The sequence below is a fragment of the Typha latifolia genome, chromosome 11, assembly GCF_019914945.1.
Source record: "Typha latifolia isolate L0001 chromosome 11, TyphaL0001v2, whole genome shotgun sequence".
Lineage (NCBI taxonomy): Eukaryota > Viridiplantae > Streptophyta > Magnoliopsida > Poales > Typhaceae > Typha > Typha latifolia.
Window position 1 is genome coordinate 8727481 of NC_133096.1, and position 20566 is coordinate 8748046.

Genomic DNA, 20566 nt, shown 5'->3' on the forward strand with positions numbered 1-20566 from the left:
TTGGGTGCAAAATATGTACATATACATCTATAGCATGCATCCATAAAATAACCACGATCCAAATTGTATACTTCACCAAGAAGAACCTAATTTAAGATCTCCGTTAAATTCAATCAGGTAGCTGAATCAATTGCAAAATCTTCTTTCTTACATACTAAGATTATGCTGCTGGAAATATTCTAAAATGATGAAAGTAGCACTACAGCTGAACAGTTCTCGATTCGTCAGATATACGTGTAGTCAATAGACCTAACGCCTCGGCGATGCTTCTAACCTCAGCGATCATTGCAACCATGTCATTGAGCTTATTAACAGCCGAACCAACACCCTGCATTCAGAGACATCAGCAAACATAATTTGGATTAGAGTTCAGATGCTGTGGCTTGGCGTTATATTCTGGACTGCATTTAAATTCGGTGTAGTTTTTGAAAGATTACCGGCTTCAAGATGATTTTTTATTCCAAATTTTGTTATCCTTATCGCAGAACATAAATTTAAGATGATATTGTACCTAAGAAACAAAGATTAGAAGAGAGAGAGAAGTACATACCACCCCGGCTGCTCCTGCTGTTAAGGCCATTGGTGCAGTAACAGCACTAAGCCCAGATGAACACATGACTGGAATTTTGACTGCTCTTGAAATAGAATATGCAGCCGCTAATGTTGGTGTTGCCTATTAAAGTCCACACAAAGATAACTCACTCAGAGTATTATTGAGAAACACAGTAATAATGTGTAGTTCGCGACACAGCCATTGCATTCTGCTGTATTTTAAGTCTGTTAACTACTACTCATTGGAAATTTTCCCACTCTGGGAATGCCAGTGCCTTCAAGATTCAGTCTTCACAGTAAATTGTACCACTAGCATATAGATATGAAAAGATCAACTATATGATATTATAAGAAGACGTTAGATAGTATCTCTTCTTTCAGAAAAAGCACCCTTATTCTCATACCTTCTCAATTAACCCAAGAACACCAGACTTTGTGGGACTAGAGCACTTTCCCCCTTCGGTCTGGATAATGTCAGCACCTTCTTGCTCGAGCAGTTCTGCCAGTTTCACCTGTTTTCAATCTAGTATAAGTAATAAGATCAAAACTCATATATGCTGCTCTTAAGTAAATAACATCTACCTGATCAGGGAGACTTAGTGTGTGAGGCACAGTGACAGATAGTGTGATAAATGGAAGCATCCTCTTTGTCTCCTGTGTCAGCTTTAGTATCTGAAATTGATAAGAAGTAAAAAAAAATATGAAAAAATCAATAACTGTACAGCAAGAAGATGCTAAAGAAAAAAAAAATCTTATTTCTATTGGCAAGAAAAAATTAGACAAGAGAATCTTGTTACTATCATTAACTGCAAGCCTACCTGTTCAGAGGTAAACTGGATACCCAACTCATAAAATGAATCATAATTTCCAATCTCAACCTGCGTTAACAAAGTTAAGACGTCAACTAGAAATATATAGAGACAGATGAAATTTTGCAGTAACATGTCAACCAATTAGACTAAATAGATTCGGGTTTCTGACCATTTGAGCACCTGCATCTACTGCAGGAAGAAACGCCGAAGGATCGACAGATGAGACACAAATCTGCCAAATTGTAGATGAGTATCAGAATTACTTATCACAGTTAAAGCTCATGATGTCGTGAAAATAATTTAATAACCAAAGAAGGATTCTGTCAGTTCAACATTGTTCTTATGACTACTCTTTAGATGTTAGATACATTCATGGCAAGTAGCAGCGTCAGTGATTTAAGTTTATGGCGTAAAAAAAAAATCATAATCCCAAAACTTCTGCTCGCAAGAAGTTCTGTATGGCATATCTTGTCCTTTCTAGAATCTGCCTAATAGGATAATGCCCTCTTTTAGTTGTGCATAATATGAATCTTTGGCAGCCCACAGTTGCTTATAATGAAAATTTTCAAGTATTGTTTCATAAAGAACGGGATTTACCGGGAGAGTGGTTAAGCTGGCGGCAAGCTTCACTAACTCCTGATCACAAGCTATATCAACGAGAGTGGCACCTCCCTGTAATTATGCACGATGATAAGATATTAATATGATAACAGGACCAATTACTAAGATACTCTTACATTTGCAAAGAGAACAATATAAACCTTATCTGCAGCTATAACAACAGATGCAACTCTGTCCTTGTCAAAATTCTGAAGTCCTGAAATGATCTACAATGAAAAGAAATAAGATGATTACGGAACAGAATTTGATCATGATAAGATCATGATAAAGAATAGAACTATGAAAGCATCATTTCTAGCTCCATTGGGTTAGAGAGTTTGGATAAAGATTTTATTTTTTTTCTTTGAACCGATCATATGATAATACTATGCTCAGCCTAGTCCAGTATCAGCATCTGCTAACCAAAGCATAGCATGGCAATGCGAAGGAAATTCCTAAGAACGTGATGGATCTTTGAATTCAAGCCAGAGAAGTTCAAAAAGGTGGGACCTTTAGAGCCTTTCTCTCACGGAAATCCCTAAGAACGAGCTCTTTGGTGGTAGAAGCCGATGCTCTCGTGGTGAAGGAAGCTGGTACTCTTCGGCGGTCGCTTGTGGTGGAGCGGAATCGGAGAAGGTTCTGCGAATAGCGAGGTAGGAGAGAAGAATCGCAGTCATTAACAGTAGAATAGGACGGAATTGGAAGAGCTCCAACCATTGCTCCAAGAGCCATCTCTCTTCTTTCCTCTGGTGGAATAACTTTGGGAGGGAAGAGATAAGATTCCGCAGCACAGAGTGGTCAGTGGTGACTATGTGAATAAATATCCAGATGTTTGCAGATATCCGGAGAATTATTCATCCGAAATTTTACTTAGGTGAAATTTCAAGATAATCGGCAACGTTGCTGGTTTCGTTAACGACTTCATTTATGTTCCACACTTACCAATCCACTGCCAAAGACTGCGCCGACTACGCCTCGAGTGTCCGCTAATTGCCTAATTCAGTGCGTTTTGCGCACAAACTTTAGTTTCCTCTCAAGAGGAATTTAGGGATGTTTTTGCTTGGATTGACAATTAAGAGTCGGATTTACAAATTAAGAAGAAAATTAAGGATGCCCTCTTCAGCTTGTTTCATAGCTCCATAAAATTACTAATCATTTGCAAAATTGATGACCAAATCCCTTCATATCTCCTTGAGTTAAACTTCCTCTTATTTTAAAAAAAAAAATTCAAGTTTCACCAAACACACCTGCTTCGTTTGCTCACCAACCCTCTCCAATTAACAAATTCATTTGAAAAAACTTCATTTTAGCCATTACGACACCAATCCTGAGCAGGAGTAGTCAAAAGACTAACACTGCAAAATTGGAAATAGGCAGTGTAAGAATAATGTACACAACTATATATATTATATTTCAAAGCTAAGCTTCTGAAGAAGAGAAACACCAACATCAACATCAACATCAACATGAACAACAAGGAAATACAAAACTCCTAGCGACTTCTCGCCGGCAATCCAGTAGCAGATCCATCGGCGCAGTATCCGTCGTCGAAGTTCTTGGAGTAGCTGACTGCGTCGTAGCCAAAGGTGAGGGGCTTGGAGCAGTAGATGCTCTTGCCTTCCTTCACTAATCTTTTCAGGATTCTTCGCCATCCCCTGCCCCTCTCGGGGGCCTCCTGGCCAAGGAGGTGGAAGCGAGACGGGTTCCGGTGCGCCGGAAACCACGACGGAGACGCCATGTAGGTGGAGAAGCATGACGATGAATTGGCTGTGGAGAGGTCGCTCTCCATCCTAGGAAGAGGAGGAGAAGTAGCAGTTTCTCAAAATAAGAAGAGCGATCATATAAGAAGTAGAAAGTAGGTAATACTTGTAGTTTAACAAGTGTTCACAGAGCCATCTTTTTTAAATGACAAAAAAGCCCTTTGCTGGGTTTGGTGAATGCATGAGTATAGAGAGATAGGGTATGGGTGTATTTGTCATTTTATTTCTTATTTTTTCAGATGTTTATGTTTGCTAACTCTCCACCATATTCCTAATTAGTGTATCAAATTCATGGAGCACGATTAGGATTAGGGTTTTTTAATGTATACTAACAATCTCCTTAACATACATGGTTTATTGACCACTTCCTTGCATGGATATCTTTTAGAATCAATTAGCCATTAAAAATGTCTGGGATTGTTCATTAAAACTTATCATTATGCTCACGTATCTAATTATTTAGTAATTTACATCAGAGAGTAGGATGAGACGAGTCCATTTTAATTGGCAACGAACGCTGCGTTGGTGTTTCGGGTGAGACAGCCGATCCAACCCAATATCGGATTCCTGAAATTATTGGAACTGGAAGCGTACGGCACATCGAATCATTCCATTCATTTCTTATTGCTTCCAATGGAGAAAGAGGATAATGTCGTCAAATAATTAAAATACTTATTTATATTTTAGTTATAAATATAAATATTGCTTTTTAAAAAAATTAAAATACAAAGAAGTGAAAAAAAATAAATAATTTAGACTATCTTGAGCTTGGTGGATCCACTTTACACGTGCTCCTACTCGTCCGCATTGCAAGGTCCAACTCGCAATACCCCAAAAATATATGGGCTCACTTTTGTTGCCACAAAATAAAAGAAAAAGATGGCAAAAATTATTTGATAGGAGGAGAATAATCATAGCTAATTTCTTGATCAACATGAACACCAATTCATCTCTCCTCTTTGCAAAGCATCTTATGTTCCGTATATTAAATAGTTATTTAATATCATATTATAGTTGGGTTTTTTGAGAGATTAATCCGTGCGGCCTGTACCAGAGTTGCACCTGATTTTTTAGGATATATTATTATTTACTCGTTATATTTTTCACCTAAAAATAATCATGCAAATGTTATCATTTTCAAATCAACTTAGTATTTTTGTTGTGGTAATTAAGATTTTATTAATTCTACTTAAAAAGTAATTTGTCACCTACTTGTTAACTCAACTTTTTACCCTCCACATATCTATTTTAATTACTACATAGTAAGTATAAGTTATAGCCATAGTTTTTCTTATTTAAGAATCTAAAGGTTAAATCTGAGCCGAACAAAATGTTGATCCTCTCTAAATATAATTTAGCTAATATAATAAATTATATACGTTGTTGAATTATTATTTTGAATTTAAATATTATTAAAATTTTGTTTTAAATCGTTATACTGTCGAGTCGAGTTGCTCAAAAACTAAAATTTAAATTAGAGAAGAAGTGGACAAAAAGGCAGGGAGCACAGCGAATCTAACAAGAGATATACAGCCAATGCACCAACTCCCAAGCTATAATGGATTTTTGTCTATATTTCCATGTGATTCCACTATAACTGTTAATGAGGTAAAAATTTTTGGTATTGGCATCATCATGTACTTTATTTAATATGCCATTATTTTAAAGTATGATTAAGAGTGTCACGTGGCAGGATTTGAGTAACCTCAACGTCGTAGGAAGCTACTCGATCGTTGTCGTACATACAGAGAACATTTTTTTGTTGGACAAAATGATCAAACGCAATGCACTTGAAAAGACATATACTCCTCCTGATTGATGGAACTAGCTTTTAACATTCTAAAGATTTTTTATACGATAATTAAATATATTTAATTTTTATTTTGTATCTGGGGATTAGGATTTAGTGCGGGTTAACCTCCTTTAAATCTAAATGCACGGGCATATGTGCACTAATGTTGAGTATCACAACATATGAAAGTTCTTTTTCACATTAAAAATAAATAAAATAAATGAGAGGTTAGGATAAGGACCGCCGAGCAAACCTATGAGCCTTTAAAGTTTTGAATTTAGTTGAGCTCCAAAGATTTATGTCAAACTCTGTTTCATTTAGACTGGATTTTATTATCTCTTAAGAAGTGGTAGCAAAGCTCTCATGGTTCAGCAATCATATATTACTTTTTATAATGGTTCATTGGTTTGATGTCAAAGGTCGGAGTCACACACGCGAGATGGTAGATAAGGTCGGTTCAATGGAGGAAAGATATATTATGGTAATGATGTACAAAATTATAAATGAGAAGATTATCGAATATTATATATGAGAGTTTAGTTCCTATCTTAAAGAATAAAACAAATTGTATAGATTCTTGGGTTCTCATTTAATAATTTAAGTTGGATTCCAAAATTTGTGTTTCACTTGGACTAAGATCTGGACTAAGATCTCTTTTTATCTCTCAACAACTGACTGGGGTGTAAACAAATCGAGCTCTAGCTCTAAGTAGACTTGCTCAAAATTGACTAAAGTTTAGCTCAACCTCGAGTTGAGCCAAAAAAATATGAGCTCGCTAAGATTATCAAGCCAACTCAATTAAAAAAAATTATATATTTTACTTTACAGCTACGACATTATAATCTTTTGAGAGCTACAACACATTATTATAAATTTTAAAGCAAGCAATATATTTTATATTAAAAGAATATATATTTGCTCAAATGGATGATATAGCCCACTAAAATTGTGGGCCTTTTTCTAGGCTTCAATCCACACAGGAAGTTTCATCCATAACAATGGTTCTAGCTTCATTATTAAAAAAAAATCCTCACTATAAGCTCTAGGCCTGAATCATAAGCTAGAAAAAGGTTGGATAACTGGACTAATTCTTAGAGAATTTAGCCTTCAGTCCATAAGTTTGTCATCATAGAAGTCTGGGACTGTGTTGAAATACAAATTAGAAAACATAGTATGAATTGGTAGAAGGATTGTGATCATTCATTCCATCGTTCGAACTGGCCAGTGATAAAAGCTAATTACATACCAAAGCATTCAGTACACAAATGTTGTGATCTCAATCAATCTTTCCCTTCAAACATCTAATAATTCGGAAAAGAGCACACGAACCACAGAGGCATAATCACAAACAGCTTCCATGCGATGCGATCACCGATCACCGATCACCGACTCGTCACTCCTTAGTGATCCCGTTCATCCTCTCAAACACGGTGATCAATCCCTGCATCCCCATCTTCCCATCACCATTAGCCACCATCCCCAGATACAACTGCTGGAAAAGTGCTCCCCCGGGCAACACCACCATCTCTTCTGGTCCTCCTCCTCCTCTTTCCAGTCCCATCCCCAAGTCCTTCACCAAGTACTCAGCGAACCCGCCTGGCTTGAAGTCTCTCTCCAAGATCCTCTCCCCGAAGATTTCCATCACCTTCGACCCCGCCGCCCCGCTTCTCACAGCCTCGAGAAACGCCTTCTCGTCCAACCCCACCTTCCTCGCGAACACCAACGCCTCGCTGACCCCGACGACGCTTCCGGCGACGGCGATCTGGTTCGCGATCTTCCCGCTTTGCCCGCTTCCTGGTGCACCGAGCCATGTGACCTTCCCTAACAGGTCGAAGAGTGGGGACAGCCAATTGATGACTTCTTGCTCGCCGCCGGCGAGGATGGCTAGTTTGCCATCCCTGGCGCCGACGTCTCCGCCGGAAACGGGCGCATCGACCGCAAAGCAGCCTTTTTTCCGGGCAGCGGCGGCGATCTCGACGGCAAGGGCGGGTTCGCTGCTGGTGCAGTCGACGAGGACGCCGCCCGAGGGGAGGGCCGGGAGGGCGCCGGAGACGGGATCGAGGATGGCGGCGCGGACGTCGGAGGGGTGGCCGACCATGGTGAATACGACGTCGCTGGAGGCTGCGGCAGCGGCAGGGGAGGCGACGAGGCGGCCATGGAGTCCGGACGCTTTGGAAGTCGTGCGAGCGTAGATGGTGAGGTCGTATCCGGCGGATTCGAGCCGCGCGGCCATGGCGGCGCCCATGACCCCGACCCCGATCCACCCGATCCGTATCGAACCGGGCCAGATTGGTGCCGGGTAACCACGATTTCCTCTACCCTCTTCCATCGTAACCCAAACAATCGGAAATTGTCTAACCCCACTAATTCCTTTATAGGGTTAGAGAGCACATGGGGACAAAGGACAAAGTAAGAGATTGGCGGTACCCCAAAAGAATAACAACAACAACAACAAAAAATAAAAAATAAATCCAATTTAAATTACATCGTTGGGATAAAGAACAAGAATTGATGGAGAAATTGCAACAATTGTGTCAGATATGGCAGCCGCAGCAGACGAAGAAGCATCCGAAAGCGAAGACAAGAACAACGGCTTCGACGACGTAAAGCACATGGAAGATTATGTCGTCAACAAGAGAGAAACGTAAATTGACGCGTTTCCATCGCCAAGAAGGGGAGGAGGACGAGGAGGACGGGGAAGAGAAGCCAAGCTTCCAGTTTCTTGGCCAACGGGAGTCCTTGGCGTTAAGCTTCTTGAACCAACCAAGCCTCATTGTCGCCACCGGAGGTGATGGGATTCGAGGCTCCAAACTATGAGAGATGTCGATGTCAAAATGATGAAATTAATGGGTGCTTTTAAACGGGAGATAGGTGGGCTTTGGAAACTTCGGCGGGTACGCGGTTTGGCTGGAAGATTGGCCTGAGGAGAATAGAGCTGGCTGGCCTACCACTTGACAAATTTTTCTCTTGTTATGCGTGTTACTTCCTGAACAAGGTTGGATGTCTTCTTATAAGGTGGGAAATTTTGTCACAGATGAACCGTTTGGTGGCAAAGGTGAGCTCTTTAACAGCTATCATGTACATCCAAAATTCGATCATCTAGAATTTACTTTAGTCTCTTTCTCAAAGGAAATATATAAATTATGTCAAACATGCTCTTTATTTTCTTTTAGTACACAATAAGAGAAATAAAAATATGATAGCTGTTATTGAATGAAGTTATACATGGAATTGTGGGAAATATTTTGTGGTTAGGATCTCAAGGTTTGGCTAGGAATTGTAGGAGTTGCTTGTTGCAACCGATAAAGATTAGTCTTTTATGAATTGCAACAATTCCATGGTCTTTTATTAGGTCATTTTGTGAGATTCGCTGATACCCTATCATGTAATCTCAGATATGTTGTGAAAGTAGGAATATTTGAGTAAATATCTACTTTCCAGATGAGTTTTAGACTTTTGGTGTCTTTACAAGAGAACATTACATAATGACTCGGTTCACATATCTCCTTTTCTCCCAAGAAGCATCTCTTGCTTTGGATGAGATGATATTCTCCAGAGTATTTAACCAAATCTTACTGATAGAGGGGACCACTCAAAATTCATAACCAACTGTTGTGAGTTGTTTGATCAAGGAAAAAAAAAAAAAAATTTGTTGTGACTTGTCGAGAAGCTGGACGGTGAAGTAATGCTTGATGTGTGGTTGAAGTGAAATAGAATAGTTTTTGCTTATCCTCCATTGCTAGTTGAACAACCAGCTCTTGTGTGACACAAGCAAGATTTTATTAGCTTTTACAAGCTTGTTGGTCTCAAGAAACTTTGAAGCAGTATACAAGAAGCTGAAGATAGGCGTTGTGCTCTTACTGAGAGAAAAAAGAAGAAGCAAGAATCACATGTGATTACTTCATTTGTTGTACCTTATGTTTGAAGACAATTAACTTCATAGTAACTTTGAACAGAATAAGTAATCAGATTGTGGAGAGTTCTCAGCCAATTTCGTTGATCCATTATTGCACCGGTGTTGGTTGAATCTATTAATCGTTTTTGTGCTGATCCATTACCATCTTTTACAAAAAGGATTAAAAGCAGAGATTCTGCATGTATGTTCTCATCCTGGTATTATTCATAAAATTTCTGTAGGACCTAATAATTTTCCTGCTAATATTTACTAGCTAATTATATTTGATAAAATCTTCAATCGATTACAATTATTCTGGAACATGTTGTTAATTTGCTGGTGGATTGAACTTTTGCAGAACCTTTTTCTTCTTAGACTGATTGGAGTAAGCAAAATCTATCTACTTCCAGCTGTGATTCTCCTGTCTCAGGTATGAAGCTTTGCAGACTATGCTATTACAGGCTGGGGCCTAACAAGCACGGAACAATACATTAGGAAAAGTATGTGAGCATGGCTATAGTCATCTCTGCTTCTAAGAACCTAGAGTAGTGCCTAAAACTGCTTAAGAAAGGAGAGATTTTTTTTTCCTTTTTCTTATTTATAGAAGTGATGTTAGTGTTCTTCTTGAATCAGATGCTGTGGTTGTTCTATGTTTGTAAACCTCTGTTGGTTGATGGAGGCGGCTGTGCTTTTAATGTTTCAATGATACAAGGCTGCAGTCTTTTGGTCAAAATAAAAGGTGAAGAGAATGTTAAAACTCATAAGTGGGCCTAATCTTATTTTTAATTACACAAATTTTATACATGCTATGCACTATCAATATTACTAATCCCCTTTTTTGGGGGGGGTATGTTTCATATAATTTGGGCTGCAGCCCAAATGTTCGACGGCAAATAGTGAATGGGCTCTGAGGTTGGCCCAACTCCTAGTGTTTAGGATCTTGGACCAGACAATATGAGCTTCAGAGATGGCATTTGTATACATCGATCGATCTGAACCAAGTTGGTGGTCTAATGGGGCCCAAACATCCCATTCGACTCAAGACAAAGTTAGGTTAGGAGTTGAGATCACATCAATACAACCCTAAACATCTAATCTAACAACTTTATAGATTCGATATAGAAATATTCCTATGCTTTAGATCTAATGGTGATGTCAAATTCAGTAGCTACCAGTTTTGTCTCAGAAAGGCTACATGCCAAATATCGCATAATGCGAAGCTTGTTAAGGTTTACAGTTTAGGGTTTAACTTTCGGCATATCGTCCTCCAATCGGATCAAACCAAGGAGGAGCAAGGAGAAGAAGGGAGCTTGTTAAGGTTTACAGTTTAGGGTTTAACTTTCAGCATATCGTCCTCCAATCGGATCAAGCCGAAGAGAAGGACGCCACAGAGTGAAGTAAAGCTAAGGAGAGTACAAAACTACTCTATGTTCCAATTGACAACACTTGAGCAATGTTGTTGAAAGAGGAGCATGGTGCACTGTTCTTGAAAACGGATCATCATGGACATACATGCTTTTATTATTATTTTTATTTCTTCTATTTACCACCCTCTCCTTTTAATAAATCTCTCTCCCTCTCTCTCTCTCTCTCTCTCTGCTATCAATATAAAAAGTTGATGGAGACCACCTCCTAACCCCGGGCGCCAATTCACAGGAAAGACAGACAGACATCTTTGTACTCTTTGGGAGTCGAAATCTAAATCTATAAAGCTCAGTTAAAGTAATAAGGTTGACATTTTATCCTACCAGGCCCATGACCTCCTCATGTGCATGTGCAAGAGCGCCATGCACATGCGCATGTTTGCTAGGGTTCCATGGCCATAGGGATAATAATATGGGTATGCATATGCATGGCAGTTTCTAGTTTCACACTTTCATATTTGTCATGATAAGATGCTCTTTTTTTTTGGAATGATGTACTCCTCCTGCATTTTTAATAAAATTACCAAGAAAAACACCTTATTTTTGTTGCCATATTTTCAACAAAAAAAAAAACAACCAATAGGGTATTTTTCTATGATTTAGTTAGAAAACAAGGGACATAAAAAAATTTTTAAAAAAAAGGAAAAACTTTTTCTTATTTTAATTTAATAGAGCAAGTCATAGAGTCTAGAGTCCGTACTAGATAGTAAAAAAAATTTAAAAAAAAAAAAACAATGCCAATGAAATATCGTTCGCATAGTTTAAAAAATGCTCATCTTGTATATTATATGATTGTTTTCCGATTGAGTGTATAGTTTTGAGCTTCCTACGTGAAGTCCAAGCTAATAACTTTTGGAGTCCAAGATATAGTGTGAAATCTCTTGAAGTTTCTTTTATTTTATATTGAAGCCTTGAAAGAGACTTATGTGGGAAGATTCTCTCAACTTATATTAAAAATATATATATAATAAAAAAATGACATAAAATAACTCCTCGAATTATCCACCATTGCTAGACGAAGTCAAAAGCAAAACTATTTGGGAATGACACCACCACCTGCCACATTTTGAATTATAAAATCCACACCTTTATTAACTATCTTTGACATGTATCATGTAAGCTTGTGCAATATATATATATAATGGACTCCCAACTCGTAATATTATATATCTATTCATGGAAAATCCTATGCCCACAAATTGTTCACGATTTGAGAAAGATTTCTTTTTCAGCTCTCACCCTATATTATTTGTTTATTGAGGTTTATATATGATGACTCTTGCTTCACTTGGGATACTTCTCTAAAAATTGAATGAAAATTATATATGTATATATTTTCAGGGAGGTGGAGAATTAATTTGGTTGTATGTGGAATAAAGAAAAGAGAGATGGATATAGCTAACAGAATTTAGCTAACCTTTGCTATTTGTTTTGGGATCTTGGAAGGATGAGATTATGAGAAGAAGACCTTTATCTTGTTCTCTTATTACCTCTTCTTCCAAGTCGAAAGGTCTAAAATCTTCCACAGACCCACTTGCACCTTTTTAGTGCCCATTAAAAGATCCCTGATGGAACTCCTATTGATAAGACTTGGGTCTTTAGACCAAGTCAAGTTCTCTCTTTGACCACTTCCATAATATCTATATATTCCAGTCTTATTCAAAAAAAATTAAAAAAAAACTCTTATTTATATATTTGAAGATGACCTCCTCCTCCTTTTCCACCTTCATGTAAGCTTAGAGAAACCATCTCATACTACAGTTTTAGTCAAGAGTAATGCTAAAGGTATTTTAAATACTATGTAATATACAGAAAGATTGACAGTTATTTATTAGGTTATATAGTTGCTTATAACTTGCCATGTAGGGTATTCTGTATATTAATACCATCATTTAAAGAGACTATTAAAAATGGATTAAGATTCTATACATGCTACACCGTCAACATATCTATCATCCTATCGTATCAAATTCCACGACCTTTGTATGGATGTAATTTTCTTTTTACAATTTCAAGCACAAATAAAAGTCATTGGATAAATGACATGTCTAAATTGATCCATACAAATTAGCCCACACTCACAGAAGATAAAATATAAAAAAAACTTTTTTTTTTACTTAATTATATAGGATACTAAAATTAGTCTAATCTGAGGAGCCTTCTCACTCTCTCCCTAGAGTACTGGTCCACATTGCAATGTAGAAGATTTTTTTTTACCATGAATAAATCAAACAGTGACATATTTTGGCGGTGTTAAAACTCTAGAACGAGATATCGTCAAGTCTATGGGGAATATTATACTCTTTACGCTTGATTCCTTGATCCCTTATAAGTATCAAATCTTCCACGTCTTAAACTTGATTGTCTTCTAATTCATGTTGCAATAAGCCAATGGCCAAGTAATAACACATTGGTCGTATAGGAAAAGAGTCTTACTTCGAGGGAGAGGAAAACAAAGAAGGGAGAATTAATAAAGTTATACACACGTACATTAATAGCCACAAATATATTTCTTTATCATGTGTTTAAGTACTTGTTCAAAGGATTCTAAGGGATGATTCAAGATGTTGAAATTGAAATCACTTTCTCTAGTGGATGCCTTAATCTATCCCCGTGCCATATAAATTGTAGACAGTTGACTAGATCTCTCAAAGAATTAGTGTCACTTTTTATCCTTGACAATTAGGTGAAGAATGCAAAGACTTAACAAGTAGACATGATGATGTTCTTCTAGAACTAAGCTAATGATTTTTTCTTGCTCGTTGATTTTCTGATTAGATGAACGTCAGTAGTAGGAAAGATGGGTCTTATTTGATGTATCTTTTTGTTAAAACGGTGAAGTAAATAAGTCCAGAATTCTGAGCTTAATTAGCGGAATAATGTTGTTTATGTCAAAGGTAGATTTGGAGGCAATGGATGGCTATCTTTTTTAGATTTGAAAAATTCTCGGTGCTCCTCCCCTTGTTAATCTCTTGGTGTCTCTCTCTTGATGGCTATTAAATTTAATTAGCCTAAGTCTACTTTTCTCAAAATAATAATAATAATAATAATAATAAGTTAGGAGATTACCTTAGATAATAGTATAGTTTATTAATAGTTTATATTTGCACCTGACAGAGATCCCGATAGAGTTCTTAGATCATGAGTTCAAGCTTTGCTGGGATATACATTGTTGGTGTGTTATCCATTACACCTTAAAAAAAAATTTAAGGCTTTTGAGCAACTCCTAACTTGAGTTAAAAAAATTTCGATCTTTTTATTTTTTTTTTTTTTGGGTATCAAAATCTGTATCACTATTTAGTAAAGTTAAGAAAGTTCTTAGTCCACGGAATTTTTAATTTTAAAATAAAGGCGAGGAAAAAGCCAAGGAGATCTAAAGCCGCTTTTGCTTTTGCTCTTCGGCTTTTATTTCCGGACAAATGCGAATGCATTATGCAAGGGGTCCCCAAAACTTGAGAAAGGCCGATCTCACGTGAACCTGACTTCACTTATCGGGTTTCGGATCCCAAATGGCCAAATTAATAATACAGATCATTTTAATCTTTTCATATCTTAGCATTTTTTTTCTCTTTTAGTGATTTTAAATAATTTTTTGCAAATGTCGAAATTATTTTTAATATACATCCATTTTATTGACAGTTCGGATCTTAATGATACCGATATGAAGTTGTTAGTAACCGTAGGCGGTCTCCGAGCTAGAGGTTGATTAAACTTTATATATTTTAAGATAATAGTTATACGAACTCTAGCCCTAATTCGATTTGATTCGACCCGACCCCGATCTGAACCTATTGGTGAGAATACCATCATGGTTGCCAAAGTGAGATTCCTGCAGTCCTGGTTGCATATAAATGTCATGGTCATGGTTGCACAAAGGCACAACATGCAACCTGCTCCTCTTCCACATCGAAAGGGACGTTCGCACACTAGACTTCAAATTCTCCACCAAACTCTCACCATTGTTCTAATCAATATAATGACTTCACGTGGTCAACAATATCATGCTCTTCTTATTCTCTATCTATATATCTATCTAAAGCTTTTTATTCTCATTAAACAAGAAAGAGGCACGATTAATGGTCACTGTCTCTTAGAGTCCAAGTAATCCCCTCCCAGTCTAAAAATATGGTTTGCAATCGTACGTTTCTAAACCCCACTCGTTAATTATCAGATTGGTGGTGCGTGATATATCCACGTTTTTCTTATCGGTCCTACTATTCTGCACTTATTATCGTTATAACTCTTACAGTTTCCCTGTTGTGACTGTACCCTTCTCTACCGTCTTTGACCTTGGAGTCATTTAATATGTATACAAAAGTTAGCACAGGATGGTCTCTGGAGTTTGGCTAAAAGGTAGAGTTTTGATCCTGAGATCTTAGAGTGCAGTCCTCCTAAGTAAAAGTTATCGGCTGGGAAGTTCAAGATATATATCATCTTCTTTTGTTTTATTTTCCTTAGGTTCGGTGCCGTATGCTATGGAGCCGGGTCACTTATGGTTATAATAGAGCCATAACACGCCAACCCTCGTTCTTCTTCTGCCTTTCATACAACTCTCTTCATATTGTGTTTATTTGTCATGCTGTCTTCGATGATTAATACGATATATATATATATATATATATATATATATATATATATATATATATATATATATACTACACTAATTCCAATGGTGATGATCCGTAGTAGGTGGTACGTATTTAATTATTTAAGACTTCAATTAAACAGAAGCTAAAAGAATTCTTTGTGACATTGTGAATTAGTCAAACCATGGCAGATCATAAGCACCCATATATATATATATATATATATATATATATATATATATATATATATATATATATATATAAAGGGTGAGCCAGATCAAGTTTGGACTCCCAAAATATTTAGAATCCCCTAGTTGACATATTATTCGGACCCATGGACTAAAATAATCCCTCCCTTATGGGAGTCGTTTATGTTACATTGTTCAGGTATGCAATTTTGACTAAAGATTGTCCCTTTCTAATAATTTTAGCTTTAATATTATCAAATGTCAAACCTTCTACCAATAATAGTGACAAGTTTCCTACCATCATTAATGCCGAGGAGGACTGCCCCCCTCTCTCTCTCTTTCTCTCTCCCCTGTTTAATATTATTACCATCATGAAGTCCAAAGTTGAAGACACATGAGAATGGCATCATATTTTTTTTTATTTATTTAAAAAACTCCTGTATATAGACCAAAAGTTGAATAGATTCAACTCTTCTTCCAGCCTCATAGTATGAACTTAATTTCTTATTACAAAGAAAATTAATAAAATCTCTTGTACCGTAACTGGTAGGTGTGACATATATCACAATTTTATAAACGTGGCGTAGCTAGATGGAATAATTTGCAGCCGTGACACCCAATTTAGGTACAAATTTGTAATTAGCACCTATCGATTTGTGACAGGTAATCCTCTAATCACAATTCGCGTACATATGAACGGGCTCGTTGCTCTTCTACTGCCTCCTCTGTGCCGAGTTCACACGTAAGCCGCTCACAAGTACACCGAAAGTTGCTTATGGCCGTTGGATCTTGATCGTACGCATCAGCGAGGGAGGGGGAGGGGGAGGTGGTCTCCCACGTGCGTAAGACCGGTCAAATGACGGTGGACACGTGTCAGCGGAGCTCTCGCGAGGGTAGAAGGAAGAAGGTTTGAACGTTTGACCACCGGAATTTCCACCGTCCGGCTCGCGTTCCATGTGACCGACTGTAGCCGGTGCCAGCTCCAAATTGCGGTCGCTGACCAGACCCATCGCCAGGCGACCGGGTGTAGCCGTAGACTATTCCACCGCCCATTCCCTCTATTTTACTACAAATACTTCTTTTTAGTACAAAATTAAAATCCATTTCAAGAAGTCTTCCGTTCAACCCTATCTATCTATCTATCCAAAACTCTGGACCAAAACAAAAGCATAGGAAGACCAAAGCTTAGAGCCTTAGAACTCCTCCTTCCCCTTCTCCTCCTCAACGCCTCTCTCGCGCTCTCTATCTAACACAACACTCTCCATGTCAGGAGAGAAGGGAGATCTCTACCACCATTACAATCCCCTCTTCCAGGCCGATAGAGACTACTTCTCTGATCTATCATTACTATTCTCGCAGAGGCCGGGAAGCACTAGTAGTGTGTCGAATGATCTACCGGGCACCGACGCGCCGTCGGCCAGCTTAATAGACTACCATGGCTTGATCGACTACGGCGCGCTTGCGAGGGCCTTCGACGTGCCATGCTCGTCGTCGGATGATCCGTTTAGCCTCCGAGACGGGGCGGTGAAGCGCCAGGAGCTTGCGGTGGATACGAATTGTGTTGGTGGTAATAATCTGACTGAGTCAGCTGGGGGCGATGCGAGCGCGGCGCCGATCACGCCGAACTCGTCGGTTTCTTGGTCCTCTACTGAGGCGGCCGGAGAGGAGGACTCGGGCCGGTGCAAGAAGGATCAGATGAAGCAGGAGGAGGAGGGGGAGGAGGAGAAGCAGCAGGTTAAAGTTGGTGATGAGGGAGGTGACAAATCTAAGAAAGTGTAAGTTTTCGTTATTTTTTTCCTCTTCCTTGAGATTGATTTGGTTTTGATTTGCCGAATGTGAACAGTTCAAAGTATGTTAAAATTTGGTTACTTTTTGTTGATCCTCCATCTGCAAGTGTGAACATCTACTAGGGTTTCGTCGCCTTGCCTAACAAAACAAAACAAAACTATTTTAGGGTTTCCCTAGTTCCTTTGGATTAAAAGGTCTATATTCCCTTTTCCTTTACCAGTACTCCTCTCTTTCTTTTTTGACTATGTGATCTTACCATCCTTCTGGCATTAGGGGAAGAATGAGCAAGAGTTGAGCTGCATGTTTCAGTTCTTCAAGGTCCCTTCCGACTTCTTCTTTGAATTGAAAATAGGGGAAGACAGTGTGTTAGTAATTAAGTTGAAACCTTAGACCAGGACGGGTAGATCTCCAGATTTAAGAGATAGCTAGCAGATGTTTGAAGCAAGAGAATGGTGTGGTTCCTTTCAGGGAAATGGACTACTCATCCTAGTATCGGTAGAACTTTGATCATCACTTTGCCTTTCTCTAATAGTAAACTGACTGCCTGAGCTCAATCAAACAGGAGCAAGCCCAAGAGTAAAGGAGAGAAAAGGCAAAGGCAACCTCGCTTCGCTTTCGTTACGAAGAGCGAGGTGGACCACCTCGAAGACGGCTACCGGTGGCGGAAGTACGGCCAGAAAGCAGTCAAGAACAGTCCTTATCCAAGGTCAGTAAATTAATCGTTCATAGATCTCTTAATTGTACTCCTCCATTACCATATATATATATATATATATATATATATATATATAATATGTATGTCCTTTACTAATTTTGAGCATGGAATCATAATCCTCGCCGCAGGAGCTACTACCGGTGCACGACACAGAAGTGCTCGGTGAAGAAGAGGGTGGAGAGATCGTATCAAGATCCGTCGATCGTGATCACGACGTACGAGGGCCAGCACACGCATCAGAGCCCCGCGACCCTCAGAGGGAGCGCGCACATCTTGCCGCCGCCGCCGCCGGCCGCGGTGCCCGCTATGAGGCAAAGCTTCCTCCAGGATCTTCTCGTGCCCCAAGTGAGCCACCCTATGCAGCAAATGCAAGCAAACCCTAACGTTTACCTGCCAACCCTACCACCTAGCACTCTTCAGCAGCTCCAATTCCCCGACTATGGTCTCTTGCAAGACATTGTTCCTTCCTTCATGCAACATAGCCATCAACCATGAGAGTACTTCTCTAGATCTCTCTCTATCATCCTCTCTAGGTTATCTATTCCCACTACTATAATTCCACTGCTAATGTACATGTACCTAATTCTGAGGCCATGGACTCAAAACTAGTATTGTAGAGATAGAGTATCATGAATTTATCTTTCCGACTCGTTGGAGAGAGGAATGTTCTCCTTTTGTTTCATATAATACCCACTTCAGATTTCATGTTTAAATTTTTCAACAGCTAGCGATGCTTCAATGGATTCTTTTCTGCTGCATTAAATGGTGAATTGTGTGAAAAATGGCAATTATAGATCCAGGACTAGACTTGTGATTATTAGTTTGCTCGTTTTCTTCTCTTGTTCTCGGTAAGATCTAGTGTATGTTGTCATGATCTAGTAATGATAGAGGATGGAAAATATATAGTAGATCAATCCACAAGGCATTCAAGTCATAGAAGGAATAATACCAAGGGACTGTAGAAAGTCTAAAGGGCTATCAAGTATCAAACCAGGGACCCATATGTACCTAATTTATTTACTCCTTGCAGACCTTGGACTGAATGATGTATGACTTGTATAATTTTTCCTTACGTCTAAAGTCAAGATCACTATCTATTTGCATGAAAAAAAACAAAGGCGAGTGGTTCTTTTTTTTTCATTTATAATAATGGAGATATATTGGTATATGTCATGAAATTACTCATCGAGCTATGAAATAATATGAGAGTTAGAAGGATGCTATTGATGTTAATGATTACTATCTTTCTTCTTTTGCGTTATTAGCTGTGTAATGGTTGAGAGATGATATATTCCTCACTCGCTGTCTTTTGTTTTGTTGCTACTTGGTGGTGGTATAGATAAATTCAGTTTTGAGATTTCGTAATGGAATTGAGCTAGTTTTTTGTTTGGTTTTGTCAAAGAGAGAGAGAGAGAGAGAGAGAGAGAGAGAGAGAGAGAGAGAGATTAATATGAGAGTGGCATGTCTGTCATGATGATATTAATCTACTTCATATGCTGACTTTGTGATTAGAAAACAAAAACCAGCCTACATATAAAGAACGATTAGCCAATCAATTCCAGAGAAAAGGTTAGAAATTACGTATGTGGTTGATGACATTGATTGGGGTTGCTAATTACCCCTAAAGTGATTAATGATTGAATCAATTAGCTTCACATAGCCTCTGCCGTAAATTTATAAAACCTAACTAACCAACTATAAATAATGACTTTATTTACTATTAAAATCATCTTTAATTCCATGATAACGAGGATTCCAGTTGGATTGCTTCGGATTGGAGTTGAGCGAGAAATCCCTTGGAATTCGGGCCATATTACCTGGTTCATATGGGCCCATGGGCCTAACGAATTAGAATGGCACTAGGGGTTGTAATCGATCGAGCCGAGCTGTGTTCGAGCCTCATCAAACACGAATTGATATAATTTATTTCGGCTTTTTTCTTGAGCTCGAGCCTACTTTGGACTGTTTATAGGCATTGATCTGTGAAATAAATTAAGAGAGATAGAGAGAGAGAGAGGTTAAGCTAATGTAGCAATTATTAGATGGCATGTTGGTCTTTGATAGCAAAGTTTAGAAAACATAACACATGGCCCAATAGAAGTTTCTTTTTATATTTATGAGGCTGGCCCAATATCACATAAAAAGCCCATAGGCCTAGTGAAGTTAAGGAGAGAGTTTGATTTAACCTATAGGGGTTCAATCTAAGCCAAATAACTAAATGTTTCTAAGTGCTTGGTGCTATTTAATGACCTGTTCTTATTTCTTTGTCTTAATTTTTTTAAGAGTAAACTTGGTTAAGTGTATAAAAAAGAAAAAATATATTTAATTATTGAACCAGTTTAGAGATCCTCTCTAAACTCAAATCAAACTTGTCGTAGTTGATACTGAGTATTCTTTGAACACTCACGTGCTTTCGCATAGTGCAAAACAAAGCCATAGAAGAAGAGAACACTA

At 38.3% G+C, this 20566-nt stretch overlaps 3 protein-coding genes across 3 annotated transcripts; 1 reads left to right on the forward strand and 2 right to left on the reverse strand.

Moving 5' to 3' along the window:
- Positions 1-87: 87 nt before the first annotated feature.
- Positions 88-2778, reverse strand: LOC140797223 (uncharacterized protein ycf23-like). The gene is made up of 9 exons (XM_073150505.1): positions 2475-2778; positions 2126-2191; positions 1962-2036; positions 1534-1596; positions 1371-1430; positions 1135-1224; positions 957-1064; positions 551-673; positions 88-328 (listed from the first exon to the last, which is right to left on the reverse strand). Exons 1-9 carry the CDS (start codon positions 2694-2696, stop codon positions 200-202), a joined length of 936 nt encoding a protein of 311 aa, XP_073006606.1. The 5' UTR covers positions 2697-2778; the 3' UTR covers positions 88-199.
- Positions 2779-6694: 3916 nt separating this feature from the next.
- On the reverse strand, positions 6695-8499 carry LOC140797224 (probable 3-hydroxyisobutyrate dehydrogenase-like 2, mitochondrial). The gene is made up of 2 exons (XM_073150507.1): positions 8002-8499; positions 6695-7886 (listed from the first exon to the last, which is right to left on the reverse strand). The coding sequence occupies exon 2, from the start codon at positions 7843-7845 to the stop codon at positions 6910-6912; it is 936 nt and encodes a 311-aa protein (XP_073006608.1). The 5' UTR covers positions 7846-7886; positions 8002-8499; the 3' UTR covers positions 6695-6909.
- An 8211-nt stretch (positions 8500-16710) lies between these two features.
- On the forward strand, positions 16711-18833 carry LOC140797313 (uncharacterized). The gene is made up of 3 exons (XM_073150658.1): positions 16711-17384; positions 17960-18103; positions 18241-18833. Exons 1-3 carry the CDS (start codon positions 16873-16875, stop codon positions 18605-18607), a joined length of 1023 nt encoding a protein of 340 aa, XP_073006759.1. The 5' UTR covers positions 16711-16872; the 3' UTR covers positions 18608-18833.
- Positions 18834-20566: the final 1733 nt, after the last annotated feature.

What these genes read in the sequence shown, in the direction of transcription:
- LOC140797223 (XM_073150505.1), bottom strand. Translation starts at nt 2,696, where the DNA reads ATGGCTCTTGGAGCAATGGTTGGAGCTCTTCCAATTCCGTCCTATTCT. An exon ending in TTCTTGGGTTAATTGAGAAG is followed by an intron (nt 674 to 956) that starts GTATGAGAATAA and finishes GGACTTTAATAG; the next exon opens with GCAACACCAACATTAGCGGC. An exon ending in CAGCAGGAGCAGCCGGGGTG is followed by an intron (nt 329 to 550) that starts GTATGTACTTCT and finishes CTCTGAATGCAG; the next exon opens with GGTGTTGGTTCGGCTGTTAA.
- LOC140797224 (XM_073150507.1), bottom strand. Translation starts at nt 7,845, where the DNA reads ATGGAAGAGGGTAGAGGAAATCGTGGTTACCCGGCACCAATCTGGCCC.
- LOC140797313 (XM_073150658.1), top strand. Translation starts at nt 16,873, where the DNA reads ATGTCAGGAGAGAAGGGAGATCTCTACCACCATTACAATCCCCTCTTC. An exon ending in GGTGACAAATCTAAGAAAGT is followed by an intron (nt 17,385 to 17,959) that starts GTAAGTTTTCGT and finishes TCAATCAAACAG; the next exon opens with GAGCAAGCCCAAGAGTAAAG. An exon ending in AAGAACAGTCCTTATCCAAG is followed by an intron (nt 18,104 to 18,240) that starts GTCAGTAAATTA and finishes TCCTCGCCGCAG; the next exon opens with GAGCTACTACCGGTGCACGA.